Source organism: Notamacropus eugenii, chromosome 3 (genome assembly GCF_028372415.1).
Source record: "Notamacropus eugenii isolate mMacEug1 chromosome 3, mMacEug1.pri_v2, whole genome shotgun sequence".
In the NCBI taxonomy this organism is placed as follows: domain Eukaryota; kingdom Metazoa; phylum Chordata; class Mammalia; order Diprotodontia; family Macropodidae; genus Notamacropus; species Notamacropus eugenii.
Genome location: NC_092874.1, coordinates 307,022,974 through 307,037,847, shown reverse-complemented (window position 1 = coordinate 307,037,847; position 14,874 = coordinate 307,022,974). Strand labels below are relative to the sequence as shown.

The 14,874-nt window shown below is 42.6% G+C and overlaps 1 protein-coding gene across 4 annotated transcripts in view; it reads left to right on the top strand.

Annotated features, from left to right (window-relative positions):
• Positions 1–14,874, top strand: part of TAFA5 (TAFA chemokine like family member 5) — a 598,737-nt gene that overhangs the window by 369,211 nt on the left and 214,652 nt on the right. For all 4 annotated transcript variants that reach the window (XM_072596549.1, XM_072596551.1, XM_072596553.1 and 1 more), the window contains exon 2: positions 1,557–1,706. In XM_072596549.1, coding sequence (XP_072452650.1) covers positions 1,557–1,706 — 150 coding nt within the window. The remainder of the gene's footprint in view (positions 1–1,556; positions 1,707–14,874) is intronic.

Here is a 14,874-nt window from a genome sequence, read left to right as displayed (position 1 = left end):
ACCCATTATCAGTTTTACCTACTGATGCAAGTCAAGAAAAGTTAAGATTGAGGGGAGCAACAACCCTTGTCCCACTAGTAGAGTTGCCTTGGCCCAGTCATATTATAGAAAACAAGTGGCATATTTATTGGTTGAACTTAATGTGTTTTCCATGTGTACCCTAGGCTTCTTTCCACTCTATAGAGAAAGGTAATATTTTGAATTAAAAAAAGGTTTTATTAGGGTATGAATTTCATCAGGTAGCTCTCATCAACTTCCCCACCAATAAGAAGTTCTCAGTAACTGGGTTTCTTTGCCAGGATTTACAACAAAGCTCATGGATCAGGAAAGCCCATCAAAAGGTTATTTGCCATCAAAAACAGCCATCAAAAAACAGCTTAGGTTGATCATGAGCCTTCACTGGCAGATCATGAGGGACCTTGGAAACTGTGTGGTTCAACAGTCTCCTTTAATAGAGGAGGAAACTGGAGCCATAGGGGCCAATAACTTACCTTCACTTACTTAGGCAAATAGTGGCTAAGTAGGGTCTTGAACTTCCATCTTTGGACTCCCAAATGTAACCGATCCTTCCTGAGCAATTAAGTAAAGGGTGCTTCCTGTTCTCTTCTCCTGTCCTCCCCAAATGACCTTGTATTCCTTTTGTGTCTATGCTCTGCATAAGTTTGGATGCTGCATCCACCTCCAGTCTTCTCTGCTAGAGTGAATGCTGCTTGCGGCCAGCCGTTGCCTTGCTACCATAAACGGCTTAATGATGTTAGCCCAGCCTGGACTTGCTAGCCTTTGTGTGGGAACAGGAAAGGGTGGGATGCCTGGCTAACAAGAGAGGGAGGAGGCAGAGATATGGGTGCACATTGCCCTCTAATCCACCAGTAACAGTTCTGGTTTAATCCAAAATTATTTCTTTACTGCTATCTGGGGCTGTGGGATAATTGCATGATTTCTTAACTGTTTAGTTTGGAAAATGCCACTTTTAACAGCTTAAAAAGAAGGATTTGACCTATTTTCCTATTTTATAGTATGGAACTTATTGTCATTAACAGGTCTATAATCACAGAGAAGGGGCATAATAATACTTGGTTTCATAAATTAAATCTTTCCCAAGATGGTATTTTATTTTTTACAATAAATACTTCAAAGTTTGGGCATTGGGGAAAAACAGCTGCTTTCATTCTATCTCTTCTCTTTGTGCTAGTTCATTGCATGGCTGACAGGGTGGGTTTCATCCAGAGTTTGTTCATTCCTGGGGAAATGGCAGTGCCACATATGGAAATATTCCCAGATTGGTTGGGGGTTAACAGGTTGATTCTTTAAACAAAGCTACATAAACCAGAAAGGTCACCCGACTGATGCCAACTTGTCATTTACGAAGCAATAACCATTTCCTGGTTTCTGTGGCCTTCCTGGGCTTACCACCAAGAATGATCATGAAACATACCTTCTCCTCCAGGCTATGGCATCCAGCATCCTCTTGTATGTTCTTTCCCTGCCTGTGCTGGGGATCCCCACCGGCTGTCTCTTTCACTAACCCTACTTCCTTTGCTATCCTGACTTCTCAGGTCAGTTGGCTGCTGGTACCTGTGAGATTGTGACTCTGGACAGAGATAGTAGCCAGCCCCGAAGGACTATTGCACGGCAGACTGCCCGATGTGCTTGCAAAAGAGGACAGATCGCCGGCACGACAAGAGCTCGGCCAGCCTGCGTGGACGGTAAGTGGCCAGCCCTGTTGCAGTTCTCTGGAAACAGTGGAGGGACTCCTGCATTGTTCTAATTCTTCATGATTGTAAAGGTCAGATAGTGGATGGATTCAGGCAATTTAGCCCAATGTGGCTGATAAAAAAAATTGCAATGACCCAGGCCAGACTTTTTCTATCACCTACCTACCACCTTTCCATAAAAGAATCAGTTGACTCTCTGTAGTATTAGCCTTGGTATTTCAGCCAGGTATTGGCATGGAAATTGAAATGCCATCGTCTGGCCTTGCACTGCTCTAATGCAAAGGATAACCCACTGTGAGAAATGTCTCAAAGACAACACAGGATGGAGTAATGATTTCTGAGGTCTTTATTCTTAGCAAAACAATATGTGATTAAAGGTTTAGTGCTACTTGGAGGCCAATCTGGCTTCTCTGGCATGACAGACAATGTTGTTGGGAAGGGGAAAAAAGGTGCTGAGAGGGTTGTTTTGAAGATAGATAGCTGCTGTCCACACCAGTCCCATGAGTGTCCTCTGGAATGGCTATGAGATGTGGTTCACAGTTAGAACTATGGGGGACCCCACCCCAAGGTTAGCAACACCCATGCACCACTCATATTTGTGCAATGTGGACTAGTGCATTTGGCTAGTGGAGACCAGGGCATGCATGGCCACAGTGGGTTAATTGCTGACCATGGAAGCTCTGTCATGGATGGATTTGCTGTGCTTTGATTCTTGCTTTGCTGTGAATAAGAATGGAAGGTTCATTTGTATGGAGATAAAAGGGATGTTTCTTTGAAAAATGAATTATTCCTTGCCTTAAAACAGGGAACTGAGAATGGTAGCTCCAAAGCTGGCCATCAAGGTCTTTAGCTATAAAAGGAGGACAAAGTTTTCATTAACTCTCCATGTAGATACAGTGTGTGTGTGTGTGTGTGTGTGTGTGTGTGTGCGTGTGTGTGTGTGTGTGTGTAGGGAGTAAAGGCTAAAAATCATCATAGTACCCCCAGTTTTTGCATTATTTATCAGTACATGTATTTAGATGTGCCATGGGCAGGGACATACCTTGGGGTTGGTGTAGGAGTCATTGTGACTCAGTAAAAACCCAGGTTTGGACAGATCATGAGCAGAGCCATCCCTTGGGATGAGTGTGTTTGGTGGGGTGGATCATAGCTCAAAATTTCAGGGAAATCACATACTGAGTCTCAGAATCTTGGGTTGAAGGCTATTTCTGAGGCTATCTGGTCCCACAAATAGCTCAGGGTGTGCATCAGCCCCTCTGGAAGTCCAGCAAAGCGTATGGATCCTGGCTCCAAGTCATAAGAATCATAAGAAGACGAAAGAAACCACTGTGTTAAAGTACAGTTAGGAATATATATTTACATGTAAAATGGACTCATATTGTTAAGTTGTATGTGTTAGTGGATCCTGAAATTAATAGTCCATACTTTGGCTGAATAAGAATCTTCTTTGGAACACCTTCAAGAAAGGGACACACAGGGCATTTCTTTTGAGTCTTAACTCCTGACCTCTGCAGTCAGCTTCTTCTATTTTGAAACAATTCTCATTCCTGGGAAGTTTTTCCATAATATCAAAACTCAATCTGCCTTTAGGAAGCCACCTCATGATCCCCTCTAAGACCAAGCAAACATGGTTTATTTGGTATTTTTCATGGCAGCTCATCAGATACTTTAAGACTGCTACTATCATACGGTGTCTTCTTCTAGGCTAAATATCTTAGGGTTCTTTAGCTAACCCTCAGAGTAAGTTCCCCTCTTTTATTTCCCAGAAGGTTAGATGCTTTTCTTCTATCTAGGACCTCTCTTACTGTAACCCTCTTTTTTGTAGAGATACCTGGGCCCTGAACAATGAACAGCCTTCCAGGGCAGGCATGGGGTTGCTATGGAGGTAGGGCTACTAAGGAACTGGGGAAGAAGGCAGGTGGAACACTTGTCCTAGATGGACATTCCTCTGTCATGTTTACAGAGAGTGGGTATGGACCTTGAAAGGAGACTAGGGAAAGCCACCAACCAGTCAATCAAACATCAGACAATCAACAAGCTCTCTTTAAGCACCAGATCTGTACCACAAAACTCTAAGCATGAGATACCAGTACAAAGGATGAAACAATACCTCCTCCCAGGAAGTTGGCATTCTAATACGGAAAAATGAAGTACATATAAATGATATATAAAGCAGGGATATAAAGTGAATAAATACAGATTAGTGTGAGATAGATGGCACTAGCAGTTAGGGAAGTCAGAAAAGATGTTATGTGGTATCTGTCCTGGCTCTCTCTTGCCCCCATCACTACATCACCAGAGAGCCTTGGCCCAGAACTGGCTCTCATTTTCCCCAGAATTCTTGGCCTGGCAGCGTAGCCACATTAGCAACTTGAGCATTTCCGTGGGGCTTGAGCATTTCTGTGTATATACATAGCAGAAGCATCTTTCCCATCCCATCCAAGGTCTCCAAAATTCAGCATTTGTATTTCATCCCCATGGCTCCTGATGGATGTCGGCAGAGTTACTCAATTACCCAGACACGGTTCATGGTATTCATCTCCAGTGAGCCCTTTCCTCCCTGACCTTTAAGAAAATAGAATAGCTTAAGGACTGGACCATTGAAACCTCAGCCTTATCTTCCAGGCCCATCAGATCAAAGAGAACAGAACAGTGAGCAGGCCGTAAGTGGTCTTGATTGGAAAGGAGTGAGGCTGCACCAAACTTTTTCCCCACTTGGTTGTTGACAGAGGAGAGAATCAGAGAGCCCTCATCTCTGTGATTTAAAATAGGAGATTTGCTGTTGGCTCTCTGGGCGTTGGGATTAAAGCTCCCGACTAGTGGATTTCATTAAGGAGATAAAGATTTGCCAGGCAGTTAAGAGGAGGGTTATACATCATATGGCTTCTTCTATTAAGGGAAAAAAAGCCCTTCTTGGAAGAGGATGCTTTATGGACAATTGGCCTTTTCTTGAGCCTGAGAATGGATAACAGTTGGGGCTCCTGGAATTACTGGCTATTGATGGAGCAAAGAGAGAGGCAGAAGACCGAAGGAGTAAGTAAACTCTTAGCAAACTCTCTGACTTGTTCTCTGGCACAGCCACACAACAATCAGGTGTACTCAATCACACGGTCACTTCTTATTAACCTGCTGTTGTGCTAGGCTATGTACTAGGCACTGGGGACAAAAAGACAGAAGCCAGGTAGCCCCTTCCGTCAATGGGATCATGTTCTACTGCCTGGGATGGGGCAGGGATAAGGATGCAGATTGACTAGCTAAAAGAAGACTTGGCTGCCAAATATAAGTGCCCATTTCAGCACCCTTCAGCTTTGCCTTGATCCAAGGTGATGCAAGGTTCTCAGCCCAGATCCTCAAAGCTGCAAGGATAATAGGGTGAAGCTTGCCCCATGAGGAGGTGCACATCGGGATCTTCTCTGACACCTGGATTATTAGACAGTGGGCTAGTGTCACACAGCTAGTTTTGGGACTGGACCCTAGTTCTTCCTGATTGTGAAGTTAGTTCTCTGCCTACTGTCTCACATGGCTGTCAACAAAATAGTGACAAAACCATTTTGGGCTAGTGTTACATATGATAGTGGGGGAATCTCTAAGTAGTGGGTCAGTGGACACTTGCTGACTGAAAGGGGAGTCCATGACCTCAACTAGAGTGACTCAACATGCCTTCTGAGGCCCTCTTCAGCTTGGAGACTTTGTGATTTTCAGAGCCTTTCTAATCTTCCTTGGTTAAGGCCCAGAAAGGACCTGACAGGCTCTGCACTCAAGAAATCATGTGGAAAAATGAGCTCTCAGTACTTTAGGGTCTAATGAACTGCCTCAGGAGAGAACATTCATGCTGACTCAGGTTTGCAATTGCTGAGCCCTTCTACCTTGTATGGTGTAATTACTGCAGTCAGGATCCCCTGGGCACCTGGGTCAAAGACTTTTACATGCACTAATAGCTGGCCCTGGTGTGCCTCCTCTGACCCTGAATGCCTGCCTGTCAAAATCTCACTTATCTTCCATGACTCAGATCCATGGCTACCTTCTCTACCACTCCAGCTGATTTCACCCTTCCTGGAATTCCCCCTCTTCTTGAGCCCTTACCTCATTTATCTGCTTTGATACTTCTCTGTGCCCGTGTACATCTCCTGCTCCCACAGAGGACTATAAGATCCCCTTGGTCAGGCCTTGGGTCTCCAGGGCCTGAGGCCTTGAGCCCTGCCCTTTGGGTGCAAAATGTTAGAGACCTCTGATCAAGGCCACACTTGGGAGCAGCGGCATGATTCCTGTGGCAAGTCTCACTGCTATGATGGCTGTGGTTGCCAGTATTCTGACAAGTACTGTTATTGCTACTGAAACTGTGACAACTATTATGAATATTATCCATCATACTGCTAAGAAGGAAGGGATGAAAGGACAGATGGAGGGAGGGAAGAAAGGAGGGAGGAAAAGGGAGAGAGGGAAGGAAGGAAGAAGGGAGAGAAGGGGGAACTAGCATTTATAAAGTTCCTATTATATTGGGCATTGTTCTTAAGCATTTTGTGGTTATCTCATTTGGTGCTGTGGTAGATACTGTTATGGGACGTAGATGCTATTATGACTTCCATTTTACAGATAAGGAAACTGAGACAAATAAGTGACTTGCTCCAAGGTCACACAACTAGTGTGTGGGAATGGATTTGAACCCAGATCTTCCTAACTCTAGGTCTAGTGGTCTATCCACTGAGCACCTAGGTGCCTCTAAATAATTATAATTATATCCCCAGTATTCAGCACAGGACAGTGCTTGACACGTCCCTTATTGACTTGACAAATTGTGTAGAACAAAGAGAAGTAACCTCAGAACTAGCGAGATCTGAGTGTAAGCCCACCTCAAGGACAGAAGGTGGCACCAGCTGCCCTTTAATTGCTCAGTGCCTCTGAGGGGACTCTTTAAGACTCCAAGTGACCTGGAAGGGGCCAACCAGCTTTCTCAGAGGGACTTCCCTCAGTTGGCAGTTTTGTATACCAAGGAGGCAGTACTATAACACGGCCGCTAGGGAGGCAGAGTGAATGGAGGGTTGTATTGGGAGTTAGGACAACCTGAGTTTAAATCCTGTCTCAAGCACTTAACTAGCTTGTTACCTTGGTCAAGTCACTTTACCTTTCTTAGCCTCCATTTTCTCCTCTGTAAAATGAAAAATTTGAATTTTTATGACTTCAAAGTCCCTTCCAACTCTCCATCTGCTCCTCTGACTCTGACATGACATGTCCACCATGCCCCCTTCCCACCTAGAATCATTACCAGTAGTTGCTATTCTTTACTCTACATTTGGCACCTCCAGCTGCTTGTGTCCAGTGAGAGATTGGACTGGGGCCCTGCTAAGTTCCCTGCTCAATCTATGTTGTTAGAATTCTAAAAACCATTCCCAGCAAAGTTACATAGCTAAAGTTTAAGCTGTGGAAATGAGTAGAAATTGGAGGCTTGGGGCTTGGAAGGCCAGTGAGAGGAAGAGCTGTGGAGGCAAGAAAGACATGATCCCATAACCAAGTGTCAGCTGTGTCCCCACCAGCCTAAGAGTCAGCAAAGAGAATTAAGCCTAATGTCAGGAATCTGAGATTTTCCCTGTGTCTGTCTACTCTCAGGGCAAGGAAGTAGGCTGGCTCCTCCGAGCTTCCAGTGCTGTTCTCTGGCTTTTGGTCAAAGTGCCAAGAGACTGTTCACGGGTTGGGGTCTACAGTGGGAACAGATACACTTCTCAGGGCCAATTATTGGAGGGTGTGCAATAGGGCACTTGCAAAGGTCTCTGTGTTGGAGGATAGGTTTAACAGGATGGCACTTAGCACAGAGCCTGCCTTCTGTGCTGATCAAAATCCACTTTGCTACAGAATTTCCCTCCTTTGGGGAGGAAAGCCAGGCTCTTGAACTATTAGAAGCCCTATTATCCAAAGAAAGCCAAGACTTCCTGAGGGGCAGTCTGCTAAGGCATCCTTCAGGAAGCTGGGAGCTAAGGACAGGGGGCTCAGAGAACACCCCTATTTTGAACAATGATGTTGAACAATGATATTGAATTCTTTCTAATTCTGGGTGCTTCCATTTACCTCTCTCATGGGAAATCAGCTGAAAGAAAAAGGGGAGGGGTAGAAAATTACAGAAGAGGTTACAAAGGGATCTTCATGTTTTTTCATGGAGTATTTGATGATGAAGCTAGTAATGGGATGTCAGAGCTAGGAGGGACCTGAGAACAGAGAGCGTTGGAACTTTGAGAGGCCTAGGGACCTCAAACATTGAAGGTCAGAATTGGAAGAGGACCCAGGACACAGAATGTTCCATTTGAGTGAACCCTTAACACAAGAAATATTGAAAATAGGAGGGATCATCCAGTCAAACCACCTCATTTTGCAGAAGGGAAAACAAAAACTCAGAAGGGATTTGCCCAAGGTCAGATAGTTCTTGGCCAAGGTAGGACTTGAAGCCAGGCCTTCTGAGTCTTGTACCCCTTGCCAACTTGTATCTACTTGAGAATTGTTCATTTTGGACTCATGCCTTTTACTCCTCATTCCAGCCATTATCAGTGAAAGCACTGGAATGAAGGCAGGTTTTGTACTTGGTGGGTTTTCTTAGGATAGGAGTCAGAGGGAGAGCATTTAGTTTTCCTCAGGAGTTGGGGAGCTTGGCTACTGCACACCAAACCTCAGCTCTTAGCAGCATACAATTGTGCAATGTCTGCTGTGAGCCAAGCCTTGGGGAAGATACAGTAACAATGAGACTCATCCCTGCCAGTGACTGCCTCTGGCATATAATGCCTCTGTGATCCTATTCCAGTCACTTCCCTCTCTTGGTTCCCTAGGACATTTTCTAAGACTGTAAGGTGGAGAGGAGATCACACCTTGAACTGGTAGAAGAACTTTGAATATCTATTGGGTTCTATCTATTAATGAAATCCCGGGTCTGACCCTAAGCCTGATAGTTTCCATCACAGGTTCATTGTAGCAAAGGACTTTGTATATTATAAAGGACTAAAGAAATGAGGTCGGGTAGAGGCAAAGCCAAGATGGCAGAGTAGAAAGAAGCACCTACTCTAGCTCTTCCCCCATAACCCATAAAATACCTTTAAAAATAACTCTAAACAAATTCTAGAGCAGCAGAAGCCACAAAATGACAGAGTGAAAGAGATTTCCAGCCCAAGGTAGCCTGGAAGGCTGACAAGAAAGGTCCATCACATTGGGCATTGAGTGGAGTGCAGCTCACAGAGCCCAGCCCAGCTTAGACCATGCCACACTGGCAGGAATAGGAAAGGAACAGATCTCAGGGGTGGAATCCTCATCAGCAGACTGCTCAATCCACAAACGCCAAAGACAGTTTCAGAGATCAGTAAGAAACCTTTTTCATCTGGATGAGAAGGGAGCAGGGTCCTCTCCTAGCCCCATCCCCAGGAAGTGGCAACAGTGACAGCAGCAACAGGAGCATCCATTTTTGGAGTCCTTGACCTAAAATGCCCTGGGGAATTGAACTGCTGGGTCTCAGCCCTGAGTGGTGCCCCTGGGGTGAGGAAGAGTGCTGGCTAGCATGATGGAGCTAGTGGAGACTCTGGAAAGGGAATTCTACTTGTAGATTCTGGACAGAAAAGCTTTGGTAGCTCCCAGACCAAAGTGCAGGCCAGGAGAGGAGTAAACTCCTCTTCCTTGATTGTGCCAATTTGGAGGAACTGAGAACTTACAAGTCCCCAAAGTATACCTCCCTTTTGACAAAGGACTCAAAACTCAAATAACTGGCTGGGAAAATGCCCAAAAAAGGGAAAAAATAAGACTATAGAAGGTTAGTTTCTTGGTGAACAGATATCTTCTCCCATCCTTTCAGATGAGGAAGAACAATGCTTACCATCAGGAAAAGGCATAAAAGTCAAGGCTTCCATATCCCAGATATCCAAAATAAATATTCAATGGTCTCAGGTCATGGAAGAGCTCAAAAAGTATTTTGAAAATCAAGTAAGAGAAGTGGAGGAAAAACTTGGAAGAGAAATAAGAGTGATGCAAGAAAATCATGAAAAGCAAGTCAACAGCTTGCTAAAGGACATCCAAAAAATGCTTAATAAAGTAGCATCTTTAAAAATAGGCTAGCTCAATTAACAAAAGAGGTCCAAAAAGCCAATGAGGAGAAGAATGCTTCTTAAAAGAAGCAGAATTAGCCAAATGGAAAAGGAGGTTCAGAAGCTCACTGAAGAAAATAGTTCTTTAAAAATTAGAATGGAGGAGATGGAAGCTAATGACTTTATGAGAAACCAAGAAATTACAAAACCAAACCAAAAGAATGAAAAAAATGGACAATAATGTGAAATATCTCATTGGAAAAACAACTGACCTGGAAAATAGATCCAGGAGACAGAATTTTAAAATTATGGGACTACCTAAAAGACATGATCAAATAAAAAAGCTTAGAGGTCATCTTTCATGAAATTATCAAGGAAAATTGCCCTGATATTCTAGAACCAGAAGACAAAATAAATACTGAAAGAATCCACCAATCACCTCCTGATAGAGATCCAAAAAGAGAAACTCCTGGGAATATTGTAGGCAAATTCCAGAGTTCCCAGGTCAAGGAGAAAATATTGCAAGCAGCTAGAAAGAAACAATTTGAGTATTGTGGAAATATAATCAGGATAACATGAGATTTAGCAACTTCTACATTAAGGGACTGAAGGGTTTGGAATATGATATTCCAAAAGTATACGGAACTTGGATTAAAATCAAGAATCACCTACCCAACAAAACTGAGTATAATACTTCAGGGGAAAAAGTAGTCATTTGATGAAATAGAGGACTTTCAAACATTCTTGATGAAAAGCTCAGAGCTGAATAGAAAATTTGACTTTCAAATACAAGAATCAAGACAAGCATGAAAAGGTAACCAGGAAAGAGAAATCATAACAGACTTACTAAAGTTGAACTATTTACATTCCTACATGGAAAGATAATATTTGTAACTCTTGAAACTTTTCTCAGTATTTGGGAAACTGGAGGGACTATACACACACACACACACACACACACACACACACACGTCTATATAGACAGGGAGCACAGTGTGAGTTGAATAGGAAGGGAGGATACCTAAAAAATTAAAATTAAGAGATGAGAGAGGAGTATATTGTGAGGCAAAAGGAAGAAATGGAATGTGGCAAATTATCTCTCATAAAAGAGGTAAGAAAAAGCTTTTTCAATGGAGGGGCAAAGGGAGCAAGAGAGGGGGGAAAACGTGAAGCTTAGTCTCATCACATTTGACTTAAGGAAAGAATAACATGCTCACTCAATTTGATATGAAAATTTATCTTACATTTCAGGAAAGTAGGGGAGAAGGAGATAAGTCGGGTGGGGAGATGGTGGAAGGGAGGGAAAATGGGAGGAGGGAGCAATTAGAAGTAAACACTCTTGGGAAGGGACAAGGTCAAAAGAGAGAATAGAATAAATGAGGGGCAGGATAGGATGGAGGGAAATATAGTTAGCCTTATACAACATGACTATTATGGAAGTCGTTTGCAAAGCTATACATATATAGCCTATATTGAATTGCTTACCTTCCCAGTGGGAATGGGTGGGGAGGGAGCAAGGGAGAGAAATTGGAACTCAAAGTTTTAGGAACAAATGTTAAGAATTGTTTTTGTGTACAACTGGGAAATAAGAAAAACAGGTAATGGGGTATAGACATTTATCTTGCCCTAAAGACAAGAGAGAAGATAGAGATAAGGGAGGGGTGTGATAGAAGGAAGGGTAAATTGGGGGAAGGGGTAATCAGAATGCACAGCATTTTGGGGTGGGGGAAGGGGAGAGATGGAGAGAAAATTTGGAACTCAAAATTTTGTAGAATTTAAAGTTGAAAACTAAAAATAAATAAATAAACATAAAAAGAAATTCTCATGACATAAAAAAAGGGAAATGAGGACTGGTCTTTATGTTGTACCTATAAAGCTCCTGGTGTATTGTGAAGGTACTGTGATGATGGGTCCATTTTGTCAGGAGAGCAGAGCATGTGATGAGGAAGAAGCAGGGTGATATGAGGTTGGCATAGGATGGTGATTCTGGGTTTTCTGTATGTGTCAAGGCCTAGAAAAGCAATTTGGAGATGGGGACATGGGTATATAATTGGAAAGGGCATAAATGGGAACAGGTATTTATTAAGGGCCCACTATATGGCAGGTACTGTGCTAAGTGCTTTACAACAGTATCTCATTTCATCAGAAGGACCATCTAGTCCAAACTACTTACTTGTCAGATAAAGAAGCCAAGGCAGACTGATTTCAGTTAATAGCCCTGAGAATTTAAGCATCAGAGATGAGATTTGCTCCTATAGTCTCTCTGCCCCTTCAGAGTTTGATCAATCCCATTGGAAGCATTTGCATATTCTGTCTAACCCTACTCGCTTTTCATTAAGGCTTTCCTGCTTATGAAAGTTAAGCTTCAATTTAACCTCTTTCGTTTAATCATGGAATTGTTATAGATTATCTTCTAGTCGAGGTGCTATAGAAATCGTGAATGAATTCTATAATATGTTGAACATGATACATTCAAAGGCATCCTTTGCTAGAGGTAGGAGGAACTTGAGCAGGAAATCATACTTTTGATCAACTGTCATTGTAATAAGCCAGGTGGTGCAGTGGCTAGAGCACTGGGCCTCTAATCAGAATGACCCCAGTTGAAATCCTGACTCAGATATGTTCTTTAGCTGTGGGATACTGGAGAAGTCATTTAAACTTTGAGCTTCGATTTCCCCATCTATAAAATAGTAATAACACTTATAAAGGTATCAATCATAGCATTATTGTGTTAAATGAGATAACACATGTAAAACTCTTTACAAACTTTGTAGGACTATGGAAATTATCATCATCATCATCATCATCACCTGAAACTTAAATCAAGTTCTTTCTGAAATATTACTCCTAATTTGTTCTGTGACCTGTGAAGTTTGTTTCTGTTTGCCTGTGTGTGTGTGTGTGTGTGTGTGTGTGTGTGAGTGTGATAGGACTAGACTGGATCTCATCCCTCTTTCACATGACAGCCCTTCAAATTCTTGAAATATACAGCTACTCTTTCAACCTCTTACTCCACATTTTCTCTTTTTACTAATGCTTGTGTGATATGATCCTTAGGACACCTGGCTGTCCTCTGTTTTTGCCTTTTTTAATCTTTTGGACTAGAGTTTTCATTGCATTAGGGTAAGGAAATTTCAGTGAAGAAACTCCACCAAAGCAGATTTGCACTTGCTCTCCAAGGTGTAATCTCAGAATTGCCTAAAGGGCACTGAGAGTTTAAGTGATTTGCTCAGCATGACCCAGTTAGACTATGTCCAAAGGTGGACTTGAATCCAACTCTTTATGATTCCAAGGCAGGTTTTCCATCTCCTATATGATGCAGCCTCTCATCTTGTCAATTCCATTACTAAATTATGGTCTCTGGGCTGGATGCGGCCCTCCAGCTGGGTTCTCTTCAGAACAAGGATAGTGGGATTGTCTTTTGTTATCTGATTGTCCTTTGGCATTTTGTAAAAGTCCAGCTATGTAGAAAGCAGAGTTCCTATGACAGAGGACAAGGCATGGGGTCAGAGGTCAAAGAGTAGAGACTTTTTTTTCTTTTAAGAGGTCTTTCTTGATACTAAGAGACAGTGGACATTATCCCATGTATTTTTCATGGTGTCACCTTCTCCTCTCATTGAAAGTGATGGGAAGACTGGGGCCTTGAGAGATGGTCAGTGACATTGGTCACCTGTCGCCTTGCAGAGACACACACTCTAAGAACAGCCTGGTAATGTGGAGTTTAATGGAGTTTGGCAAACTGCATTTAGAGAGTGATTTGTCTAAGCTAAACAGAGACCCTTACTGAGGCACCAGAAGATGATTTTTGAATCAGTAATTTGAGGAATTATTTTATTAAATCCTTTACGACCAGACTAGTATAGGTCGACTGATGAAAGCTACCCATCTACACAGAATCTATTATTTCATACTTCGCAGTAAGGAATACATTAGATGACAGAATCAGGATCCAAAAACAATTTTGACAGACTGGAATAAGGCATTGAATCAACATGAAATTTAACAGGGACAAATGTAAAGTCCCACATTTGGATTCAAAAAATCAGTGCCAAGTATCAGTTGGGAGAGGCATTGATTAGTTAATGGTTTGCATTAGAAACACATCTGCATTTTTATCAGATGACAAATTGAATATTAGCCATCAGTTTAATTCAAGTCAACTAGCTTTCATTAAGCTCTTATTGTGTGCCAGGTACTGTGGGAAGCACTGAGGTTATACATAGAAGCAAAAATTAAAAAAAAAAAAAACAAACTTCAACTCCAAGTGCTTATATTTTAATAGGGAAGACAGTCACATAAAAAAAAAAATTAAGAAGCTGGGATCAGGGAGGGAAGGGAAGACACATGCATGGGGGAATTAAAGCCCAAAAAGTCAGAAATAGAAATGGGAGAGGAATGAAGGATACCTTTCTTGGGACCATCCTCAAAATGGAGATTCTGGAAGGAACTCACCAGAAGGGAAAAGAGGCCTCAGAAACTGAGGGATATTCCAGGGTGAGAAAGCAGGTGAAGCATGGTGGTGACATCTGGTGAGTAAGAATTAGAGTTGGGAGAGGAATCTGTACTATGTCTGCCACACTGCTAGTGGCTCTAAAACTGCATCAAGAGGGTTCAACTTTCCAAGAATGAAGGAGGTAATTGTCCTGTAATTGTCCCTGGTCTGCCTTCCTCTGGAATATTTGCCATTGTCACAGAGCCATAGTTAAGGAGAGAAACTGACAAATAGAAATATGGCTGGGGAAGGTTGGCAAAGATGGTGAGAATATGGAAACCCTATGGATATTCATAAATAAAAATGGGGATATTTAGCTTGGTGTTCACAAAACTTTGCCAGTTTCAAAGAGAATATGAAAACATTGTCACTTGTCTCTTTGCAAGTGTCTCTCATGGGGAAAGAAGAAGTCTGTGTTCTCATTGGCCCCAGTGGGAAGTATCAGGGTTAGGTGCCAAGGCATAAGATCAAGCAAGAAGCAATATGATAAAAATTAGAGTTGACTGTAATTACATTAGATATGAGACTGCCCTCCCTGGAGGGCTTCAGGTTGAAACTAGATGACCACCTGTCAGTAAGACCAGAGAGGGCATTGTAGGTCAGGTTTTGACTGCTGCTC